Source organism: Styela clava, chromosome 6 (genome assembly GCF_964204865.1).
Source record: "Styela clava chromosome 6, kaStyClav1.hap1.2, whole genome shotgun sequence".
Lineage (NCBI taxonomy): Eukaryota > Metazoa > Chordata > Ascidiacea > Stolidobranchia > Styelidae > Styela > Styela clava.
Genome location: NC_135255.1, coordinates 8943537 through 8964887, shown reverse-complemented (window position 1 = coordinate 8964887; position 21351 = coordinate 8943537). Strand labels below are relative to the sequence as shown.

The window sequence follows — 21351 nt, the reverse complement described above, 5'->3', positions numbered from 1 at the left end:
AATCGCACTGGGTTTGTCTACATCGCTACGCATGTTACCGAGGGATGGGAGAGTCAGAAATTCACAAAGCCGACCCATGACTTTTTGATAATTAGACTTCATAATAAAAAACACTTCCTAAATCCTCTGAAATCGCACTGGGTTTGTCTACATCGCTGCGCATGTTACCGAGGGATGGGAGAGTCAGAAATTCACAAAACCGACCCATGACTTTTTGATAATTAGATTTCATAATAAAAAACACTGGCAAAAGCAGACAAACCTTTAGAATAGTCTATAGACAAAATTTTGACTTTCATTAATTGTCATTATGAACTTTGACCGCCCCAAATGGTAGTTTGAAATACCTTTCCAGCTTTAATAAAAACATGCCAGCCAAAGCCATAGTAAGAATTTAAATTTGCTCTCAAGGACAAGCCAAGACTGAACATCCCAATATCCAACTAAAACAAATATTAGGCCATGAAACTTAAGAGACACAAACTTACGTAATTACTTGTACATGTATAGAGAAATGCTGTTCTTCTGTCTCACCTACAATAACATTCTAAAGACCTTCAATTCTGTTCCTTATAAAATAAAAAAATTCATTGGTGACATTGCACCTCTATATTCTCCGCAAGAAAAAACACCAATGACATCACATTCATGGACTACTTTACCTATAATTATTTCTAAAAGGCATCAAAAGCGATGTATTATTTACAAGAAAATGAAAAGAAATCATGATATACTGAATCTGTCTGGAACAGAAGCACTTTCTGTGAGGAGAAAAAAGCTCTTCACAGACTCTCATTGATTCTGTTCCAAATCTACTCTTACATTTTTCTTCTGTGATAAGATGGAATAGCATAACTGAAGAAGAGATATTTTGATACAGTAACTGTTTGCTTGCGAAATATTAGCAGTCCTTGAGCACCCAATTGAGATGTGTCTTTAAATTATACATTTCTAGACTACTTGAGACAAAAAAGCATAAGGAAGCCCAAACTAGGTTGGTGATTGTCATTCATCCTACAAACCAATGAGATTTTACCAGTTTAATATATCCAGGGTTATGGCCGTGACCTATTACTAAAGGCAATACATATGGTTAGAGTTGTTTTGAATGATTATTCAAGTGGGAATGTCATTCATTAAAACTACAACACATCCATGCATTGCATAATAAACATTGTGTTTATACAATTTTCACCACTAACGACTTAAATATGCACAGTTGAATCTAAATGCTAAGAAAAAATATACTTATACATATTAATTAGTATAGCATAATAATCTTGGTCCTTAATTTCGCAGTGGTTGGATCAAAAAATTGGTCGCACATAGCCGTATACAAATATTTTTGATTTAGAATAGAAATAATTAGAGCATCAGTGTTGTTGGCATTTGTCAGAATATGATAATAATATGGCAGCAATTTAAGAACAAATTATTTAATCATCACTGATAATTATAAAAAATTAATCAAACAAAATAACGGACATTCGTTTTCATATTACATTCCACACATGGTATTCAAAAATCAATTTCAAATTTTAGTCAAGAGGTTTAATAATCGCACGCTACCTGTTTGACTTATCGGTACTCCTACAAGTGAGAAATTGAAATGTTATTAAGGTTTAGTTTAGCAAAGACAAATTATATTTCATATTTTGCAGAAAAATTAAACCATTTTTATTGTGTTAATAGAACACAGTACAATAATACGAATGACTCCCAAAGTTTGCCAAAAAGCTAACAATGCAATCTTTTCTTTTATTTTTGTACATTGAGAAATAAAATAAAAATATGTCTATACACAGCAGTGCAACGAAGCTTGATAAAATCATGTCCATTGACAATAAAAATTATTGCACGGATTTCTTTCTTGTAGTTCAAGATTTGTCATATTTTCCTCGGGTCTAAAAATTTTGAAGTAATTAGTTAACACGTTTTTAAAACCAAAATTGTGCAGGATGAGAAGATGAATATAGAATGCATGTCACATAATAGATATGCTTACCGGTATAGCATTGTACATATCATTTGCTAGATTTGATAGCTTTCCTGCCATGTTTCGCACCCCTTCCTTCAATTGCGTCATATCTGTATTCGCAGCATTCAACAGAGATGTAGGAGACATTGCTGAGCCAGCAGGCCTTAAAGCAAGTGAAAGTTAAAAAAAAGTTCCAAATAATATACTGTTAACAAAACCTACTTTTCTAGATGTCACAATCAATAATGTTGGGAAAGGTAGATGATTGCAGCAGGTTCAGAAATTGATGTTTTTATCATGATAAGTTTCTAAATAGTGAACAAATAAACCTTTTGTCAGAGGTAGAGACTTCTGGCAGTTGAAGTGAGTTTACAAACAGCCAAGTTTTTAGTCTCAAAATTGGTCATTCAGTCCAAACCTTCTTTTCTGGCCATGCAACAACTGTGTCTCCCCGAAATTAAGACCTAGCCTGATGTTTTTTTTTTTAAGTAAATGAATATCTGTTTTCATATTTTGTATATTTGAAAATATTGTCATTCTCTACTTTGTAATTTTGTTTTTGATAAGTGAAAATAAAAGACATCCTCCCCAAAATAAGCCCTAGTGTTATTTTTCATAAGAAAATTAAAAAAAAGAAAACTTTCGGGGAAATACAGTATGATTTTATGATACTTTCTCGCTAGATCTACAGCTATATAAATCACAAGATATTAAGATATATTAGCTATGGATTCAACTCACTTATTTGTACTTGGGTGATCCTCATTTTTTCCAAAAAACTCTTCGCTACTGATTGAAGTCTTTCCTTCGAATTGTGATGCACGGTTACGAGACTATGCAATCAAAAATATCAAAAGTGATTTCAACATTGATATTATTAAAGAAGTGAGAAGCAATCATTTTTTCATCAGGTTTTAGTGTTTGTTAGTTAACATAGAAATTGCCATAAATATTTTAAATTAGCGAAGATTACAAATTTTATTTCTGTATATAGAATGTGGATAACACCCAATTTACGTAAGCAAAAATCATGATGATTAATTACGTATTATATACGTGGAACTTGGGACTGTTTATCTTGGGATATTTTTGTTGTCTTTTTCAAATTCATTTACATCAAAGCTATAAATTAAACACCATAAGCAGAAAGAAATTATTATAGAGGCGAAAGCGAATTGTTCAGCATTAGAAATTATTGACAGGCTGCTTACTGGCACTAAAATTCACATCCATTCTAAAAGATTGAAAGTGAACAATTTAGCAACTCTGCTTATAGTACAGTTACATAAGCGGATATACCATCAGTATGGAAAAAAAATAGCACGATAACAAAAACTATATACACTCAAATAACGAGATCATGCAATGTATAAAAAAATAGAATTCCATGCATTTAAATATTTTTTAATTGTATTTCCTCTAAAAGCAACATAAAATGACAAATAAAATTCTGTCAATTTTCTTACAAATTCTCAACACAACAACGAGTCTGCACAAATAAACAGAAAACATTGAGAATCTAACTATTGGCTAATATAACACCATATATAGATGCACTACAATATCTACCGGTATATCATAGCTTTCACTTGTACATTACAAAATCAATAGACCAACATAAACAGCTACCTACTGAAGCCATAGTCCAGTGCCATAATCTATTACGGTAAGTATGTAACTATAACAAAAAAATCTCAGATATCGAAAATTACTAAAGACTTGAGGTAATATTAAAAGAATACTTAAAAAGTTCATATCTAATACATTGTAAGCAATGTATATGTTATATTTCATTTGTAAAACACTTTAGTATTGTTATTGAAGCCTGGTTGATTGTTTTATATTGCTATATTGAATATGCTTTTGTGTTTAGGAATTCATGTGTATAAGTTTTCAATAAAAAATAGGCAATGATTATTTTATTTTCACATGTCCATTAATGATTGTAATTGTGTGTTTCGCCCAAGGCCGACTCGACTTTATGTTTGTATCATGTTTGTTATGTTTTTGACCACAAAGCAAAACTAAAAAAAAAGAAGAAACAAATGCGCAGACGCTTTCCAGTTTAAACTAACCTTAACCAGATGCAGAACACAATAAAAACAACAAATAATCATGCCTCTCCCGCCGTTTCTCACCGTCCCATTAAACAAAATAAAACACAACATAAATATACATGCCAAGATTCGTTTTCTTTTTCAAACATAATACCTTAATTTGAGACGATGTTATGGACACATGACGTCCTTTCCAAGACTGCACAAAATTGATAGCACAAAAAATGATTAAAACAATTAAGATGTTAAAAAATGTCCAGTAACAGATAGGGAACTGAAATGTCTGATTTCAAATTTAGCAACCTTGAATTTGAGGTTGAGATAAAATTTGGTGGAAAAAACTAAAAATGAAGAATTTCACTAACTGAATTATTACTATTGTACAACTAGAATAAAATTGAAACTATTTTTAAAATACTTTGCAAATTTTGAACTAAAATCTGAATTTAAATCATTTACAAACAAATTTTGAACATCATATAAATATTAAATAGTCTGGAAAATTTGAATAAGTAAATCATGTCATTACAACTAACCAGGGATGTTATATTCCAAATATTTTTTTGGCTACAGTCGAAATCAATTACATGAATTTACAATTTTGAACAAAATTATTTAGAAGTCAGAACTCAGAAGGTAGTATAATTATATCTAGAATCCAATTACAATTGATTCCTAAAAAACGCCCGAATTTTATAAACAAAATATTTGTCAATAATTAAGATATAATACTATACTACAATGATGAAACAAATAAAAATAACTGTCATGCTGAACCATCTTCTTTTCGTTACCTGACCAGAGGGTACTAGACAACAATATTAAAAGAAAAAAAGAAACAATAACATGTTACTGTTAAATGAAGTTAGCTTCAAAATAACTACAAAATAAAATAAAAAGGGAAGAATATACAAATGAAATATGTTAAAGGTAACTAATCTTGGCCAATTGGATAAGTGTGTTATAAATGAAACTTTTATCTATGGCCACACCCAATGCGATCTGTTTAATGGGAAGAAAAATAAACGTTGAGTGAACTAAAAGTGACTATTTGCATTACACTAACTATATCTATGGAATGATAGGTAGGTAGTTTAAATTATATTATCAAAGTTAGAATAGAAAATTATTACATTTAATTACATGTTCAGATCTTTTAACCAGATCTGATAAAATTGGCTATCCAAGTCCAGTAATATCACTAAAACATTTAATATAACTACTAAATCCATGGTATTTAGATTAAAATAATGAGAAAATTGATATCGTAACTTCATTTCAAGAACAAACTGGTTATCATAAAACTTTGTCTTATGTTTTACCATTCTGGAAACTATTTTGAATAAGTCTTTATTACTGCACTTCTCCAACCCTCCCAGAGTAACCAGTGTTTTAATTTATATTCAATTTGAAACTATGATATTGATATACAGACTTGATGATTCCCATAGCAGAACCTTATTTTACTTTTTTTTTACTTATTAGGATGAATTGCTGTGATATTGTTCCCATTCAACATAATACTATAATGCAACAGATTGAAGAGGCAAACTTGAATGTTTTTCGAAAAAAGTCGAGTGCATACTTCAATTCTTCTAGCAAGGGGCGTTTTAGAGGTATATGGGTTGTTATGAGTGGCTATCCTTACACCCATGTTTATTACAATGCAAGTTTTGACAAGTGACATGACTTATATTTCAGAATATTTCTGTATGATATTTTGCAGCTATTAATAAGTATAATTGGGATGAGTCGAATAATTCCCAATTTTGGGCATACGATCCTACAGAATATTTAAATTTTTTTTAATGTTATTGGAATTTTATAAACTCACAATCATGTCATTTTGACTCTTTTCGACAGAATACAGCCTTGCTTAATATAGAAAGAAAGAGAAATAGCCAAAATCTCTAGAAGATGAAACAGAAGTATATCCCTTACAAATTATGTGCATAAATAATATCAGAAGTTTTTAAACTAAAGGACCCTATTGAAATTCAAGAAGGCCTAACTTCATTTTAATATGACTAATCCAATTTTTAGACCAAACAAAATCAATTTTATACTACTTTTGAATTATATACAGACAGCCTACATATCTAGATGGTATAAGGATGATATTATAGCATAGTTTATGTACAGAGACTACAAAATGGACATATGTCCTTCTACAAACATTCTACTTTTTACCAAGAGCACACTTTCACTTGCTCTTCTAAATGTAAGAAGCTTAGGGTCTATTTCATGTTCAATTTCCTTACGCACATTAATGTCATCCATAGCCTCTGTTGGCTGGAAGGAAGATTAAGTAAAAAAACATAATAAAACACTTAAGACATATAACAATGCTAGAGGACTGAAAAATTAGAATTACAATAATACCTAAACGAGATGGCTATTATTAAAAATATTCACTAAGTTTTAAAACCTTAGTCAAGCGAATATACTTGAGTTTAGGCGAAGATTTTGAATCACTAAGAAAACAGTTAAATACCGGTAAGTTGTCCTGGACTTGATATATAAGTACACACCACACCAGTATAATATTTCATATACATGTGATACTTTAGTGCAAAAGGGTGGAGGCAATATCATCAAGGAACAAAAAGAGAGAGTATAATTCAGTGTAAATATCCCAGCACACCAGTGCAAGAATTAAACACCAAGCACAAGTCACCAAAAATATTTCAGGTGAGAAAGTGAAAATTTCAGCATAATTCAGTGCAGAAAACTTTTTATTTGGAAACTGATAACTAACGGTGCTTAAATCGAATCGAATGACCTATTTATTTTATTTATTATATAAGATTCTTGAGTTTAGGAATAATTTTATTGGAAAAATTGAAATTTTGAGCAATGGAAGTATAACCAAAAAGGTTTTAATTTGATTTCAGACAACAGTACAACAATAAAATCATTTTATTTTTATTTTCGAAAATCAACTCTTTGAATGTTTATTGACTTCTATGTATTCAGTGCTAATCATGATGAAATATAGAATATATTCAATATTTTAGAATGCATCCGGAAAAGCAGATTGATAAAATGACGAATTATAAAATAGCAAACAGTTTGAAGTATGCCTTGGCGCACTTTTTGATTAGGCTGTTTGAAACCCAAATTATACCCTTTGCAAAGCTTTGCCAGCTCTTAAACGGCAATTAGAAAACATCAAAAATACACCGATTATATAAACGGAACTAAAGCAAGTTCGCATGACATCACCAATATCTTACATCATCAGTATTTCTGAACATTTGTTCTGAAGAAATCGAGTTCGAGTTATCGAATCTTGAAGATGAAACATCACTGCGGAGATCCATTCTGTTCGGCCTGTAATATTAATAAAGGTACGAAGCATTAAATACAAAAAAGTAGAAAACACTGAATATTATACCAAATCGGATTATATATGAAGCTTGCAACTCCAGTTCAAGAATCAGATAAAATCTTTTTTTTACTTTATGTCAAGTAGTTTGAGTGTCCAGTTTTGCACATTCGCTAACAATATTTAGAAAAATGATATTATGCTAAACTTATAAATGTAAAATTACAGTATGAAAACAAGACGTGGAAACAAATGATGACAGCTAGCAGAGTCTTGGCCCCAATGTGACAAATACTGAAATAGGAGTTATTGTCATATTAGTAAATAGGTGTTGTCATAAGGGCTGGTAACGCTTAACCGATTTTGATGGGTAACAGCTACGATTTATTTTAACGTTAACTGACATTTAAGGTACAAATCACCTTTTTTCAAAAATGATTAGTTCATATAACTTATTATTATGCGGTTAACCGGTTAACTTGACCTGGTTAGCTGTTAAAGTGTTTTTCTTCAAATTTCCAGGCCTAGTTGTCATACGAAAGTCAAAAAGTTAATCGTGCTCATTCGGCCCACAGGTAAGGGGTTGACAATAACAGATCAAAGATGCTCATCAAGGATGGCCAATACCAAATATTGTATTATTCCGATTTCCGAATACATTCTAAATTAATTTTTCGAAATATTGAATATTTTCTAAAATGGGACTTTTCCACGATAGAAATTCTTCAGACAATTGCGAATTTGTAGAAATTGAATTTAGTCTTGCAGAATAATTAAGACAAACATTGTTTTAATCAGTACTCCCTATTTTATTTAGTCGGAAGTTACTAATTTTTTGCCTATCATAGGATAATAAATACTTGAACAGACATTCTCAAATGAAAATATTCTAAATTATTCCAAAAATCAAGAAGTCACTAAATTGAATATAACTAATTTCGGCGTTCCCTTAGTATGTGAACCAAGATGGCGGACACCTGAACATAGTATGTGTACCAACCAGATTAGGGTTGGGAGTTGGGACATAATTTTATTTCAATTTTACTTATCTTAGTTCTATTACGAGTTCGGAGACTAGCCAAGTGACTCCCGTAGTAGTTGTACCTGAAATCATGGCTTAACCCTAACATGGTACACATACTACGCTCTGGTGTCCGCCATCTTGGTCACATACTACGGGAGTGCCCCAATTTTTAAATGTATTCGAATATTCGGTTCGTTTTGGACATCCTTGGTGCTCATATATATTCTAACAACTCCCACCTGAACATTTTAGGTATAGTTTATCTTTAAGCATTTTGCATACTATCTGATTTTACATCTTCAATTTGAAGGGATGGGGAATAATGGTTTCCAACAGTGTTAACTCTAAGCAAATTATGAGTGCGAAAGTGCTTCGCAGTCCAAAAAAAAAGTGCGAAAGTGCTTTTGCCGATTTTAACAAGTTAGGTGCCCTAGCCTTTCATATAACCCATTTAAAACGGCATAGATACTCGAAAAAGGGCTCCTCCGGTTAATATTATGAATTAAAGAGAAGCCTTTTCGTTAACCGAGTTCCCTTTAAGGGAATTCATGTTTAATTAAAACAAGCAAATTCATCGGCAACGAAATGACATCTGCTAACACCTGCCGCGGACAAAACTTTCATGCAATGTATCACGGTGTCAGTTGCTTACTCGCGTAAACAGCAAAGACTTTCACATTAGTTACTCCTTCCATCTAACAGACACGAGGCCGGCTGGAAACCATATTAGTTACAGGGTGGATCGTTTGTACAAATCCGGTGCAAACCCCCCCCCCCCAAATATAAATAGCAATCAACTAATTAGGGTTAGGTGCGCTGGAAATTCAACTTTTCGATTCATCTCTAAACCTAATCTGATAATTATTCATTTGTGATTTTGAACCACTTTGAAAGTCGGCACCCGCTGTTTTGAAAGATAGGTTAACTTACGTTCCCTCCGAAATATTATGCAGGATACTCCCCTGTTTTAGGAGATAGGTTGACCTACTTTCCTTTCAAACTTTTTTCTCCGAAATATTACACAAGATCACTTTGAAAATCCTCCTTGAACATCCTTGTTTCGTGAGCTAGCGTGACCTAATTTCTCATTTACATTTATATTATATTATTTCAGAGCTTACCCAAAGACAAGTAATTTTTAAATGTCCACTTGCCTTGGTTTGCGTGCGAGTTAGTTTAAATCGGGCAGAAAACATCATATATTGGCAAAAGGTTTAGTAATGTCATGTACTTTCAGCATTCATAAATAGCACTCTTTGTAATGCTGCTGACCTAGTATCAAATATTCGCATCACAACGCCACTTGCGAGGTTTCCATATATTTCAATTACACTAATAGGAACAATGACATCAAAGAGTTTTCTTTTGCGAAGGTACACTAAATATAACAAGGGTGATTCTTGAGAAAAACATGAATATAAAAAATAAATGAATGATATGATAATGGATCCCAAATAATTTTGAGAGTGTCTCGAAATACCAATCCATTTGATAAATAATTTTTATTCGACCACATGAACGCTGATATCCTGAAAATTAATGTTGAAAGAGAATTACGCATTCTCAGATATCGGACATCCAGTCGCGATATTCAATCGTTCATATGCACAAATCTCACATTAATAGTAATTGCTACCCAAGTTTGTAAAGTTTAGAAACCAACAAACAGAAAATAACTAACCTAAAACACAATGAAAATTCAGTCGGCAATAAATTCGTCGCCAAGACGATGCCATACAAAACAAAAAATATTTGGTCGCGAGAGTTACGTGAGATGACTGCCGTTGTTTCTTAAGCAGAATGTAAAAAAAAATTATAATTAATAAACGGGAGTTACGACGCCCTTTACACATCGTGTGTACTAAACTTCCCTGGTAGGTACTTTGGTAAGTACTATTATAATTGTACCTATACACCTGTTGGAGTATTTCGGACAATTTCGAATTTAAAATAAATGAAAACCAGACATATAATAGAGACGCAAAAGTAAAATGAACATTTATTGAAAAAGTTATTATTTAAGGAAGACAACATGATCGTACAATTCCGCCAAAACCTCGATGTTCGCAAGTGAGATGATAAATAAATACTTCCCTGTATTCGATCAATTAACTTTAGCGTATAGTTGTTCTGCCAACAAACAGCCGGGTGCAAAATATTTCCGTCCTGTGATATGCTCACAAATATCCTCGATATTAATATCATACCCTCGCGTATGTACTTTCTATTAGCTCTTTAGTGAGCCCTTCCCTCCTTGGCCAAGTCATGTTTCGAATATGTGAACATTTTATTCGACCATACATGGCCGGCGGGATGTTAAAATTGTAAACAAGAGAGAGGTAAAATCAATCGCGAATTTCGTTATAACGGCTCGTTTACGAATTGTTGCGCCTGTTATCGTCGAAAATGATTACATTTGTTGTATTTTGAGGCATTTAAGCAGTAATAATTAGGGCATGACATCATCAAAATCGTCAAGTGAGATCTTGAAATTGCAAATTCAGTAAATAAAATTGCGAATTATTCGGTAACGAATTCAGCTTTAATGACCGTCGGGGTATTGTTTTGTTGAAAATTATTATTAATGAAAGGTAAAATTTGATCTAAATTAATTGCAAAAATGTTTTATTTTGAATGTAACAAAACACATTTTGCGATATAACCTTGTATTATCAAAAACGGGTGTCCTGAAAAGTAAAATAGGATCTAAATTAATCGCAAAAATGTTTTATTTTAAATGTAACAAAACACATTTTTCGAGATACAACTGTATTTTCGGATACCGGGTGTCATGGAGAGTAAAATGTGATCTGAATTCACCGTAAATAATGTTTCATTCCAAATGTATCATAAGGCATTTTTTGCGATATAACTTTGTATTTTCGAAAACGGTGCGTCACGAAAATTATTAATTTAATGTTTTATCTATCGTCTAACTAACGTCTGGAACACATCATTTTCGGGGAGAACTCTAGCCCGCGAAACGTCATTTAATTTAAAATAGAGAATGTTTCACGCATTTTAAAACGGAAAATCACCAGTAAGTGGACAGGGATTCAACCCTCCGGATTCAGTATTCTATATCCCCGTGTCAGAACTTTCTGAAGAATGGAACAAAGAACCCGTCAAACCGCCGCGGAAGAAGGGGAGTATTTTTTGCACGAATAATTAGGGCGTGACAATATCAAAATCGTCAAGAAACTGGTGAATTTGCAAATTCCATAAATAAAATTGTGAATTGCTCGGTAACATTTTAGCTATAATTATCGCCGGGGTATTGTTTTGTTGAAAACACGTTGAAACTTGAGGGAATTAGTTACAATTAGCGCCTGACCTCTATTAGGCACTCGAGCCCAATCTTTTTAGCTTTAAGTCGCATACCTAAAATATCCTGCAAAAGAAGTGCTGTTCATTAACGTCATCTCGTCTTATGACCACGCAGAAATGCCTTTATAGCCGAATTATTCAATCACTATTTCAAATCAACATTCAGGATTGGCACAATTTCAGATTTGCGAAGTTTATCACCATAGAAATACATGAGAAAGTTAATTATCGTCCTAATAAATATCTGCATCACGGTATGGACAATAATATTACCATTCACATAAAATTGGGACGGTAAATTTACAATCTTGATAGGTAATATTAAAGCCAGCGCAAATGTTAATTTGAGTCCTCAATGTCTTCAACAGCTGTTGCCGATGTGAACGAACGGGTAAACCCGAAATATAAAACTTCGATGTCCGCCGACCCACAAGAATTCATATTTGTAAAAAAGAGAGGGCGGGAATATAGATTACCCAAAACCTGGATATCGCCGCCAAAACGATCGGTGACAAGAACAATTAGCTATTACAACGGAATTAACCAGTAAAAAGGCTTTGTTGCCGATTTTTTAATGTTTCCACCACGTTTATGCCCACCCCTCCTCGCATATCAATGAGAAATAGTTGTGTAAATATCGCAAAATTCCGGAAAATGCCACGTCCTTTCAACATTGTGATTACAATAAAATGGCACTTAATGGTATTTTGTGAATTTGTTGATTTTGCAAATCTGTGACATGCTGCTAAAAGTTAAGTCTGATTTGAAAATCGTGCAGTTTGGTCACAATTCATCCAAAGTGACTATAACACCTTACTAACACTTTTTATAGTCATTTTGAATTCATCGATATCATTGATAGTCACATGACCACTCTCGTTCAAAGAAACGCCCCGAGAGCGTTTTTTGCGGGAGAAGCGGAATCCGTGTGCTTGTATAATAATCATATTATAAACAAGAATTTTGTCGTTAATGCAAAAGCTTTATCTCCTATGTCTGCATCTCATAGGTTAGAATTCCGGTAAATATCGTTATGATATGCAGAATTGAGTTACAAAAGTACCAGTATGTTACTTATTTGTCAACTTAATACTCGAAAATATTTGTTAACTTTGAATTTTTATTCCATTCAAAATCGGAAAAAAGTGCTATTTCTCTTCAAAATCGGAAAAAAGTGCTATTTCGCAGTCCCTAAAAAAAGTTGCGAAAGTGCTTCGCAATTTTCGCAAAAAAGTGCGCTAATAGTGAACACTGGTTTCCAAATATAAATATGGGTCATACTATGTACACAAAACTAATTTCATGCAAAAGTATTTGAATATAAGTAGCCTACTGTCTCGATAGAATTTGAATGCCTGATTCAAACTAGGAACCATTCAATGAGTAAACATTTGGCGTTTTTTTCACAATGTTTCAAATTAAACAACAACAGTAATGTGGGTAAATGGACTATAAACCTTATAAAATTATTTTATCCAGCAATGATATAATTCTCAGAAACAAACGAACTAGTTGGTGAGCAAAATAGACCATTACCTTTCATTTCTGTATGAATTTCCATTCCGATAGCTGTCTTCTCTCTGTGACATTGCCTAAGATAGAAATAAATTGAAATGAATCGAAATGAAATATATTGTCATAATCAACGAAAAATAATAATTTAAAATAAAAGGCCATGCAGAAAAAAATAGAAAGCCAAACTTAAGTAGCGATAGTGTGTATTAAATATTTAACACCAGTTTTTGCAGAAGCAACAAGATTTCTAGTCCTATAGTAGTTTTGTTCTAGGTTTTACATATCTATGTATGCAAAACTTTGTTAGGTGAAAGCAAAGCAACTGGTCAGAATTGTACTTGACAACATTCACCGAAACTTATTATCACTGCTATTCATGCCTATTGTAACCTTTCACCAATAATGAAAAACTGAAAAATATACAAAATACTTTCATAATGCCATCACTCTGAGCAAGACTCTAGACAAGAAGCTATGCACTGGTAGGAATTAAATATGATTTATAACAGCCAACAGGAAACCATTCCTTTATTAGCACTTAAACCCAATATTGCTACAGCCTAAGCGGCGGGGATATTACACCCAGACTAGAGTGGAGATACGTAGCACAAAGGCTAGAAGATATTTTATGATTTTTATATTACAAATCAGAAAAACATATATGGGAATTGTGATTTACATCAACCAAATTCTAAACCAACTACGGCATTGCAAGCGTGACAAGTGCTGCGTATCACCATTATTCACCAAAGCTGAAAATGCAAAGACAAAGGAAAGAAACATGCAAATAATTTTACTTGTCGCACAATTACAAAATCATCGTCATCATCACTTTCAAAATCGTCATCAAGATATCTGTTTTTACGTCGTCCATCTCCACGATTTCTGTTCCTTCTTCCATTAACTCCCTCCTGAAATCGAAGCATCCATGAAAAAAAATAACATTGAAAAAAAGGGCTCTCAGAACAGAACAAACTAATACTACTTTATTAATTTGTAGGCTCATTCTTTGGCGCTCCACAAGTGTATGCAGCAATATGGAGGTAACTAATTTTGTTCGCCTACTCTACATCAAGTTGTATAAAGGGCCTGAAACCTAACACAGACAGTCCTCGAACTTGTAATAAAACTAAAATTTTCTCAGTTCAACCGGAAAGCTTGAGGAAAATCTGAATAAAATTATGGCCTAACCTTAATTTGCCCGGTACATATACTACGGGAGTGCCCATTCTTTTTGTGAGAGTAATTAAGTATACATTGTATAAGTATCTAAGTTTATCGTCCAATATACTGGGGAAAAACATTGGAATATTGGGTCCTATGGGACTCCAAATTGAAACAAAACAACAGAGTAGAAGTAATAGCTTTCCAGCTACTTCTTCCATTTTCAAATAGTTCAAATTTGAAATTGATTGGAATCTGACAACACTAATTATGCAAAATGATCGCTAGCATTCTATGGAATGCAAACAAGCTATTTTTGTACATGAAGCAATTAAGCATACTTCACACCTGTTCAATAGTCTCCATATCTGCTGAATGTGAGATTCCTCTGTTGCCAGAAAATCCCATTCCCAATCTATCTGACATTTCTTTCTTATGTTCTGGCACTACAGTTTTGGATTTTGTACCCCCGTTCTGATATGTCAACATACTTGAAAGCCTAAAGCAAATATCAATGATAATAACATCAAAACAGGCAGGGGTTCCAAACTACGACCCACGAGTCCTCGGAGTGTTTCATGCGGCCCACTTGTGTCTGCTGATATTACTTGAGCATTTATGGATATAAAGTTCCGTTGAAAATAGCGATAAAAAGAACGTCATAATTATTATTGTATGTTACTTATTAATATACAAATGTTAGCCTAGCTGTTGAACTGGCTTTTGTAAATATAATGTTTTTTATTCGAAGCTTTTCATATTGAGTTTTGAGCCTCTGGCCCAATAACACAGTTTATTATCTATAACTGGCCTACCCCCTTGAATTTACTAATATTGTTTAATTATTTGAGATTATTGTAATAGCCTACATAACAACAAATGGGAAAAAGAGATCCAAAACGTGCATAGAGAGTAATGTACGAAAAGCTGGGAACAGCTAAACTAAAAAACGAAGAAATGACAATTTTTACACTACTATTGTATCTTCATGACTACCATTGAATATTACAAAATAATAAAATCTAAATGGACTATATAGGATAAGGGCAACAAACGTATAAAAGTACTTGTGTTCTCTGCTTTGAGGTACAAAGTCCATTTCACATGATAGAATAAATATTAGACATTTTGAAATAGCGAGTACATGTTCTTTAATATGAAATTATGATTGATAAAGTTGTTAACAATAAATGAAATATAGTTGGTTACTCAAATCTATAACCCATGAGATCAAAAAAGCACGATGGTAGACTAGTAGTACATAGAAAAACCTTGTTATACTAAGGTATTTGCTTTTTTCTGTAAGGAAACTGGTTCAGTGAAATGTGCATAAAATTAATCAATGTCAATATAGTCTAACAGGGTTTCCCAAACTTTTTGAGCCGCGGGCCCCAGTTTGTAAATCTAATGTTTCCTTTGCAAAATAAAACTCATGAAATTCTGAATCAATACATACTAACGTTGAATACTGGCAGGCTAATGGCAATTCGATAAGATTATAATCTATTTGTATATGTTTCAGACTCTTTTTATATTGTTGCGGACCCCCTGTGCAGTCATCACGGATCCAAGTTTGAGAAACCCTGATCTACAGATACCAACATGATAATTGGAGAAATGTTATTCGACAAAATATTTATTAGCACTAAAAATTATTTCTATTGTTATCAGTTATCAGACTGGACTCACTCTTGCTTTTGTTGTGGTCTTGGTTTGGGTTGAGCAGCAGCCAATCTCTCACTTTCTTTAGCAGAATCTTCTAAGTTTTTAAAATCAGTTTTTACTTTTTGAGCTCCAATGCTTCCTCTTTTTGCACCTAGCCCAGCTGATGATGAAAAAAACAATATGAAAACTTGAAATGTACATCTAAATTCGCCTAATAACCTCCTTTATTAACACCAAAATTGTTTCAAAAATTAAAAAGTTTGGATCTTATTCAGAGTTACTAAAACTCATAATACTAAATGGTTTACAAATATAACAGATGAAAAAAGCGGAAGTGTTATTAACAGAAACTACTAACAAAAACAATTACCTTTTTTCTTCTTTGTCACAATGATTGAAGATTTTCCTGTCGACTGGTTCGATGCCGGTGAAGATAAAAATACTACGCTTGGTCCTTGACTGGATTGGGGTGATTGTGACGAAGTGGTGTTCTGTTTAATAATAGACGGCGTACTTTTTGAAACAGGCGTTTCGTCATCCATAACTGGCCAATCATCATCAACATTATCAGTTTTATCGACGGTATCCAGTTTAGAGATTTTTTCAGTAGTCCTATCCGTAACTAAATCATTTAGTGCCGCGTCTAATAATTTTGTGTTGGATTTTGAATCCACGGGCTGCTTTGAACCGCCATATGCTTTAAAAAACTCCTCTTCTCTTGATTTGGCACTTTCTTGTGAAGCTTTTTTCTTTTCATTTGCGAGTGATGAACTTAAAGATGCACCTGAAGGAATTTCGCTACCTCCCGTACTCCAATGACTCAAAGCTGCATGGACACTCGGACCTGTGATTACAAAAATTATTGAAAGTGTTTGCTGATAATTACACCGATGAGCAAAATAAAACCTCGGTCAGAAATCAGAATTTAATTACAAATTTCCTCATGAGAACGAAATGCAGTAAACTCATACATCCAAAGATGATAAACAGTTGGGAAGGGTTTGAGAGAAACAATTAACTTGTATAACCAGAAACTAATTCCTTCCCCTACAAATATGGAGAACTGGTGTAGTCCGAATAAAAAATCTACTTCTGATACTCATATTCTGCAGATAATTTTATTTGGCCCATTATTTTGGTATACAAACTATACTGTATTCAAACTATATCTATTCAGAACTAACTTCGTGACTGGAATCTACTATTTAAACTATATATATATTCAGAGAATTGTCATAGTAAAAGTAAGCTATGTCATTATATTTCAATATACTGTTGTCAGAGTACAAGAAAAGCAGTAATTCAACTCAATATTTTTAGGTATGGTCTTTATTTACTTTATTTACCTGAGATACTGACATCTTGCTTTGAACCATTAGATAATTGAGGTTTCTTCTCTTTGGGTGATACTTTCATAGCATCAAAACTTCCAAAAAAATCTTTTTCTTTTTCAGATTTTGGCGTGAATTCAACATCTGAATGGATGAGTACAAATTAAATACTCGAACAATACAATCATAAATGCACCGTATTACAAGGGTTTTGATTCATACACGAAGCGCACTGGACTATAGCATGCAACAGTTTTTAATGCGATACCCTACTGGTTTGGGGTGTCGACAATGAAGCATAGAGCACTACCTGACATACCATACATTAGACGCACCAGCTTATAAGACGCACAATCAATTTTTGAGACAAAAAAGGATTTAATGTATGCCTTATGGTCATAATATATGAAACTAGTGACATGGCTTGTAAAGATTAAAATCTTGGTAGACAATCCAGCCAATGGCTGTAAGTTTAATTCATTAATATGCTTGACAAAGGCAATTTCTAAGTCTATGATGCTATCAAATCATAAAATTACTTTTTAAATTTCATTTCCATGTGTCACATTGTGAATATTCCTATCATAAGCATAACCTACTGTAAGCAGTAAACCAAAAAACATTGTATATAAATCTAAAAATGTAATTTTCATAGTGAATTGAATTATAATTATTAGAACATTAACAAATTCGATTATCAAAACTTTACTGCAATTTAAACGAAACATATTTTCCATATCAATATTTATTTGATTTTTTTCAATAACAAATTCACAATTACTGATAGAGAGTTCCAGATTAAAATGCTGTATTAACAAATCTAAAACACAACAACATAAAAGTGAATCCAAACTAATGCTTCATCTTCAGTTGTTATGTCATTCTTAGCCAGAATAGGTAGTGCGGAAAAAATGAGATTTAATTAACCAAACAAAAAAATATAATATTCCATAACTGGTCATTTGCCACTTTTAATAGATAGATACCTATTTCAGAGTTTGCAAGACTTATCATAGCTGGCGACGAAGAGACATGTTTCAAACCATCATTGACTCTGGGAAGTTGGGGCGAATGCCGAACATTTAAAGCCGCACTGCTGAGGGAAGCACCACTATATTTGGCAAAAAAATCATCTTCTGCTTGTGAACTTGACACCGTTGGTTCAGCAGTAGAACTTTGTGTTGGAATATGAATCATCTGAAATATAAAGAACTCTTAAAAGTGCTTCTTTCTACATTAGTAGTCAATGCATAGGGATAATTGATATTATGGATTACATAAAGAGGGGGATTGAGCAAAAATCAGTTCAGAAGTTGAAGAGTCAGACGACAAGATTTTAATACAAAAAATCTTTCATAGAAATTTCATTGAAAAGGGACACACACAAGCCATAATCATGAACATTCTTAATCCCAAGTATGCATCTACGGTTTAATGTGTTCAAATATTATAATTAGTAAAGTTGCAGTCACTTACAGAATTTCCATATTTCTTCATTGCCTCTACAGTAAGTCCCTTCAGTTTACTTCTGTATAAAACGGCCGCACGACTGTTATATTTTGCATGTTTGTCATTACTTGAACAACCATGCGAACGGAAAAATGCTCTGGCACTTGCGTTTCCACCAACTTGCATACTTCGCAATTGTTCCCATGTCCATTTCTGATCTAATTCTATAGATCTATTCAAGAAATATTTCAACATAGAAATAAAACAGTAGGCAATATATATGAAAAGCAGGGTTGTAACCAGGGGGGAGAGTTGAGGGTTGAAACTAATACAGTCTAACTTGGCAAATTAGAAATTATATATAATACTTTAAAAGTTCTTGGATAAACCCCCAATGAGAAGCAACAATTCTGGATACAGCTATATATGGGATATCCTATGAAACAAACCAAATGTCATTTTGACAGTTGAGCTATACAATACCATCCATAATTAAATTGAAAACAGATTTGAATAATTCAAATAATTAACAAAAGTTTAGTTATCTCTATTGAATAAAAACTGAGATTCAAAAACTCATTTTAAAGTTGAGCTCAACCTATAGGCCTAATTACTTTTAACTGCTATAAACAGACTATGAATTTGACTATGAAATGCTATGATTTAACAATATCATAGCCATGAAATTTGACAAAAATACATTATTTCAGAATCCAGGAAAGAAACAGTAAAATTGAGTAATGATGTCCCCTAAAACAAACTATCTTTGGCTTTGTAGTTAACAAGTTACGAGCACTGTTAACTGAACAAATGATTGTAGTCCAGAAACGTTGCCAAAATCTAATGTATACAATATAATACAGGATAAAAAATTAATACCAATGAGTTATTCCAAAAATTCTTGTTAACAAGAGTAGACTATAAGACATATTGTACCTTATAAAAGTTAAATGAACGCCAAGAGATCTGTGAGTTCCTGAACAGTCAATACAAAGATATACTCCATATGTTATGCTGGCCCATGTAGGATTCTTGGCTCCACAATCGAAGCATGTCTAAAAAGTTCAGTTAAATGCAAATATAAATGAATAAATATGTAAATCCTATCCCATTCTAAATGTTGAAATGTTATATAGCTTATGCCAGTATAGGATATAGAACAGTTATAGCAATAGTGTTATCAAAAGTATTTAAACGAAAATTACAGATTGACATACGGGTAACAGAACAGTTACCATACTGCCATAAGCTGTAAAGTCTGAAAGTACATACTGGTACTGAAATACAAAAAAAGCTATAGAATAGATTTTGATATAGGTAAATAACAAAATATAGGTTATATTCTTGAAGTCCTCAGTCAGTCGGTCACATCATCCAATGACAGAATACTGGAATACAGAAACCAGATATCGGTATTGCGGTATTGGCAATTGTTTTCAAAACAAGCTGTTACACAGTTACAGCAGTCTGGCAGTATAGTGTTACCGGTGTTAATACTGTGTTAAGAGACTATACAAACCTTATTTGCGGGAATCGATTTCTGTTTCTTGAAAATTGCTTTGATGTCATTGAAGGGAGCTTCCATTTTAATAGTTGAGTACTTTCAAACTCTTCAAAGCGCCCAAAGGAAAACGAGATCCCAGAGCACTGTAGCAGAAAATCACAACACTATCCAGCTGTTACAGGTACCGGTACGAAGTACGGTAACCTTCAGACCTTTCTGCCTTTGGGCTAATCCTTCGAAATTCAGAAGTTACAGCAGTACAGAGTTATCGTACCAGGTTACGGGTACCGTAACCGTACTGTGTATTTTGCTTCAGTCGGTACAGTATTACAAAGTTGGTAAGTTACACACAAGGTAGGCTACACTATAACATAAGCAATAACAGAACTAAAGTTTCCTGATTAACTATAGTTTTCAATATAAGTAATAAGATACAACCAAAGTAAGCGACAATAAAAAAAATTAGAAGGGCAGAAAAGCGTCAAACGGAAATCCGGAATACGGGGACAGCGAAGCACGCTCACGAAACAAGCTGAGACGATGACGTGACCATACTTATCGATGCGTAGCACAACAGGCCCAGCTGATTGATGACCTCTTTATTATCTTAAGTCCAGAGTCTGCACACAGCTGACACCAACAATGCAAATCTGGAACAGGACAAGAATTTTTTATCATCTCGCCGTGAGCCATAATCAAATCACACAAAACATCACTACAAAAGCATTTGTAGTGAATCGCTGAGCGAAAGGCAATTTTGGTACAAACCAGTATATAACTGACACAAGACAGCGGTAGTTGTGTTGCATGGTGAGAAATTCGCTGACAGAAAACTAAAATCAGCACATTTCTCCCTGCACAAATGTTTCCGTCCAGTTCTGTAGCAATGACTAATCCGTGTTCCGTAAGTATAAGTTTATTTTGATTCCATAATCAGCGTAATATACAATAAATAATTAATAAAAATAAACATTTTAACCAAATTTTGTAAGGGTTGCAATATCGAATT

The 21351-nt window shown here is 33.0% G+C and overlaps 1 protein-coding gene across 4 annotated transcripts; it reads right to left on the bottom strand.

Annotated features, from left to right (window-relative positions):
* Positions 1–590: 590 nt before the first annotated feature.
* On the bottom strand, positions 591–20804 carry LOC120331703 (uncharacterized). 4 transcript variants are annotated; one of them, XM_078113403.1, is made up of 15 exons: positions 20358–20804; positions 19775–19893; positions 18866–19070; positions 18376–18586; positions 17405–17533; positions 16429–16902; positions 16083–16218; positions 14742–14892; positions 14036–14140; positions 13251–13306; positions 7272–7368; positions 6226–6327; positions 2720–2811; positions 2006–2141; positions 591–1904 (listed from the first exon to the last, which is right to left on the bottom strand). In XM_078113403.1, exons 1-15 carry the CDS (start codon positions 20421–20423, stop codon positions 1878–1880), a joined length of 2106 nt encoding a protein of 701 aa, XP_077969529.1. In that variant the 5' UTR covers positions 20424–20804; the 3' UTR covers positions 591–1877. The 4 variants fall into 4 exon arrangements, with proteins under 4 accessions (XP_077969529.1, XP_077969528.1, XP_039254769.2 ...); XM_078113402.1 differs by having other exon boundaries at positions 14027–14140; positions 20358–20797; XM_039398835.2 differs by lacking the exon at positions 6226–6327 and adding an exon at positions 4190–4234 and having other exon boundaries at positions 14027–14140; positions 20358–20794.
* Positions 20805–21351: the final 547 nt, after the last annotated feature.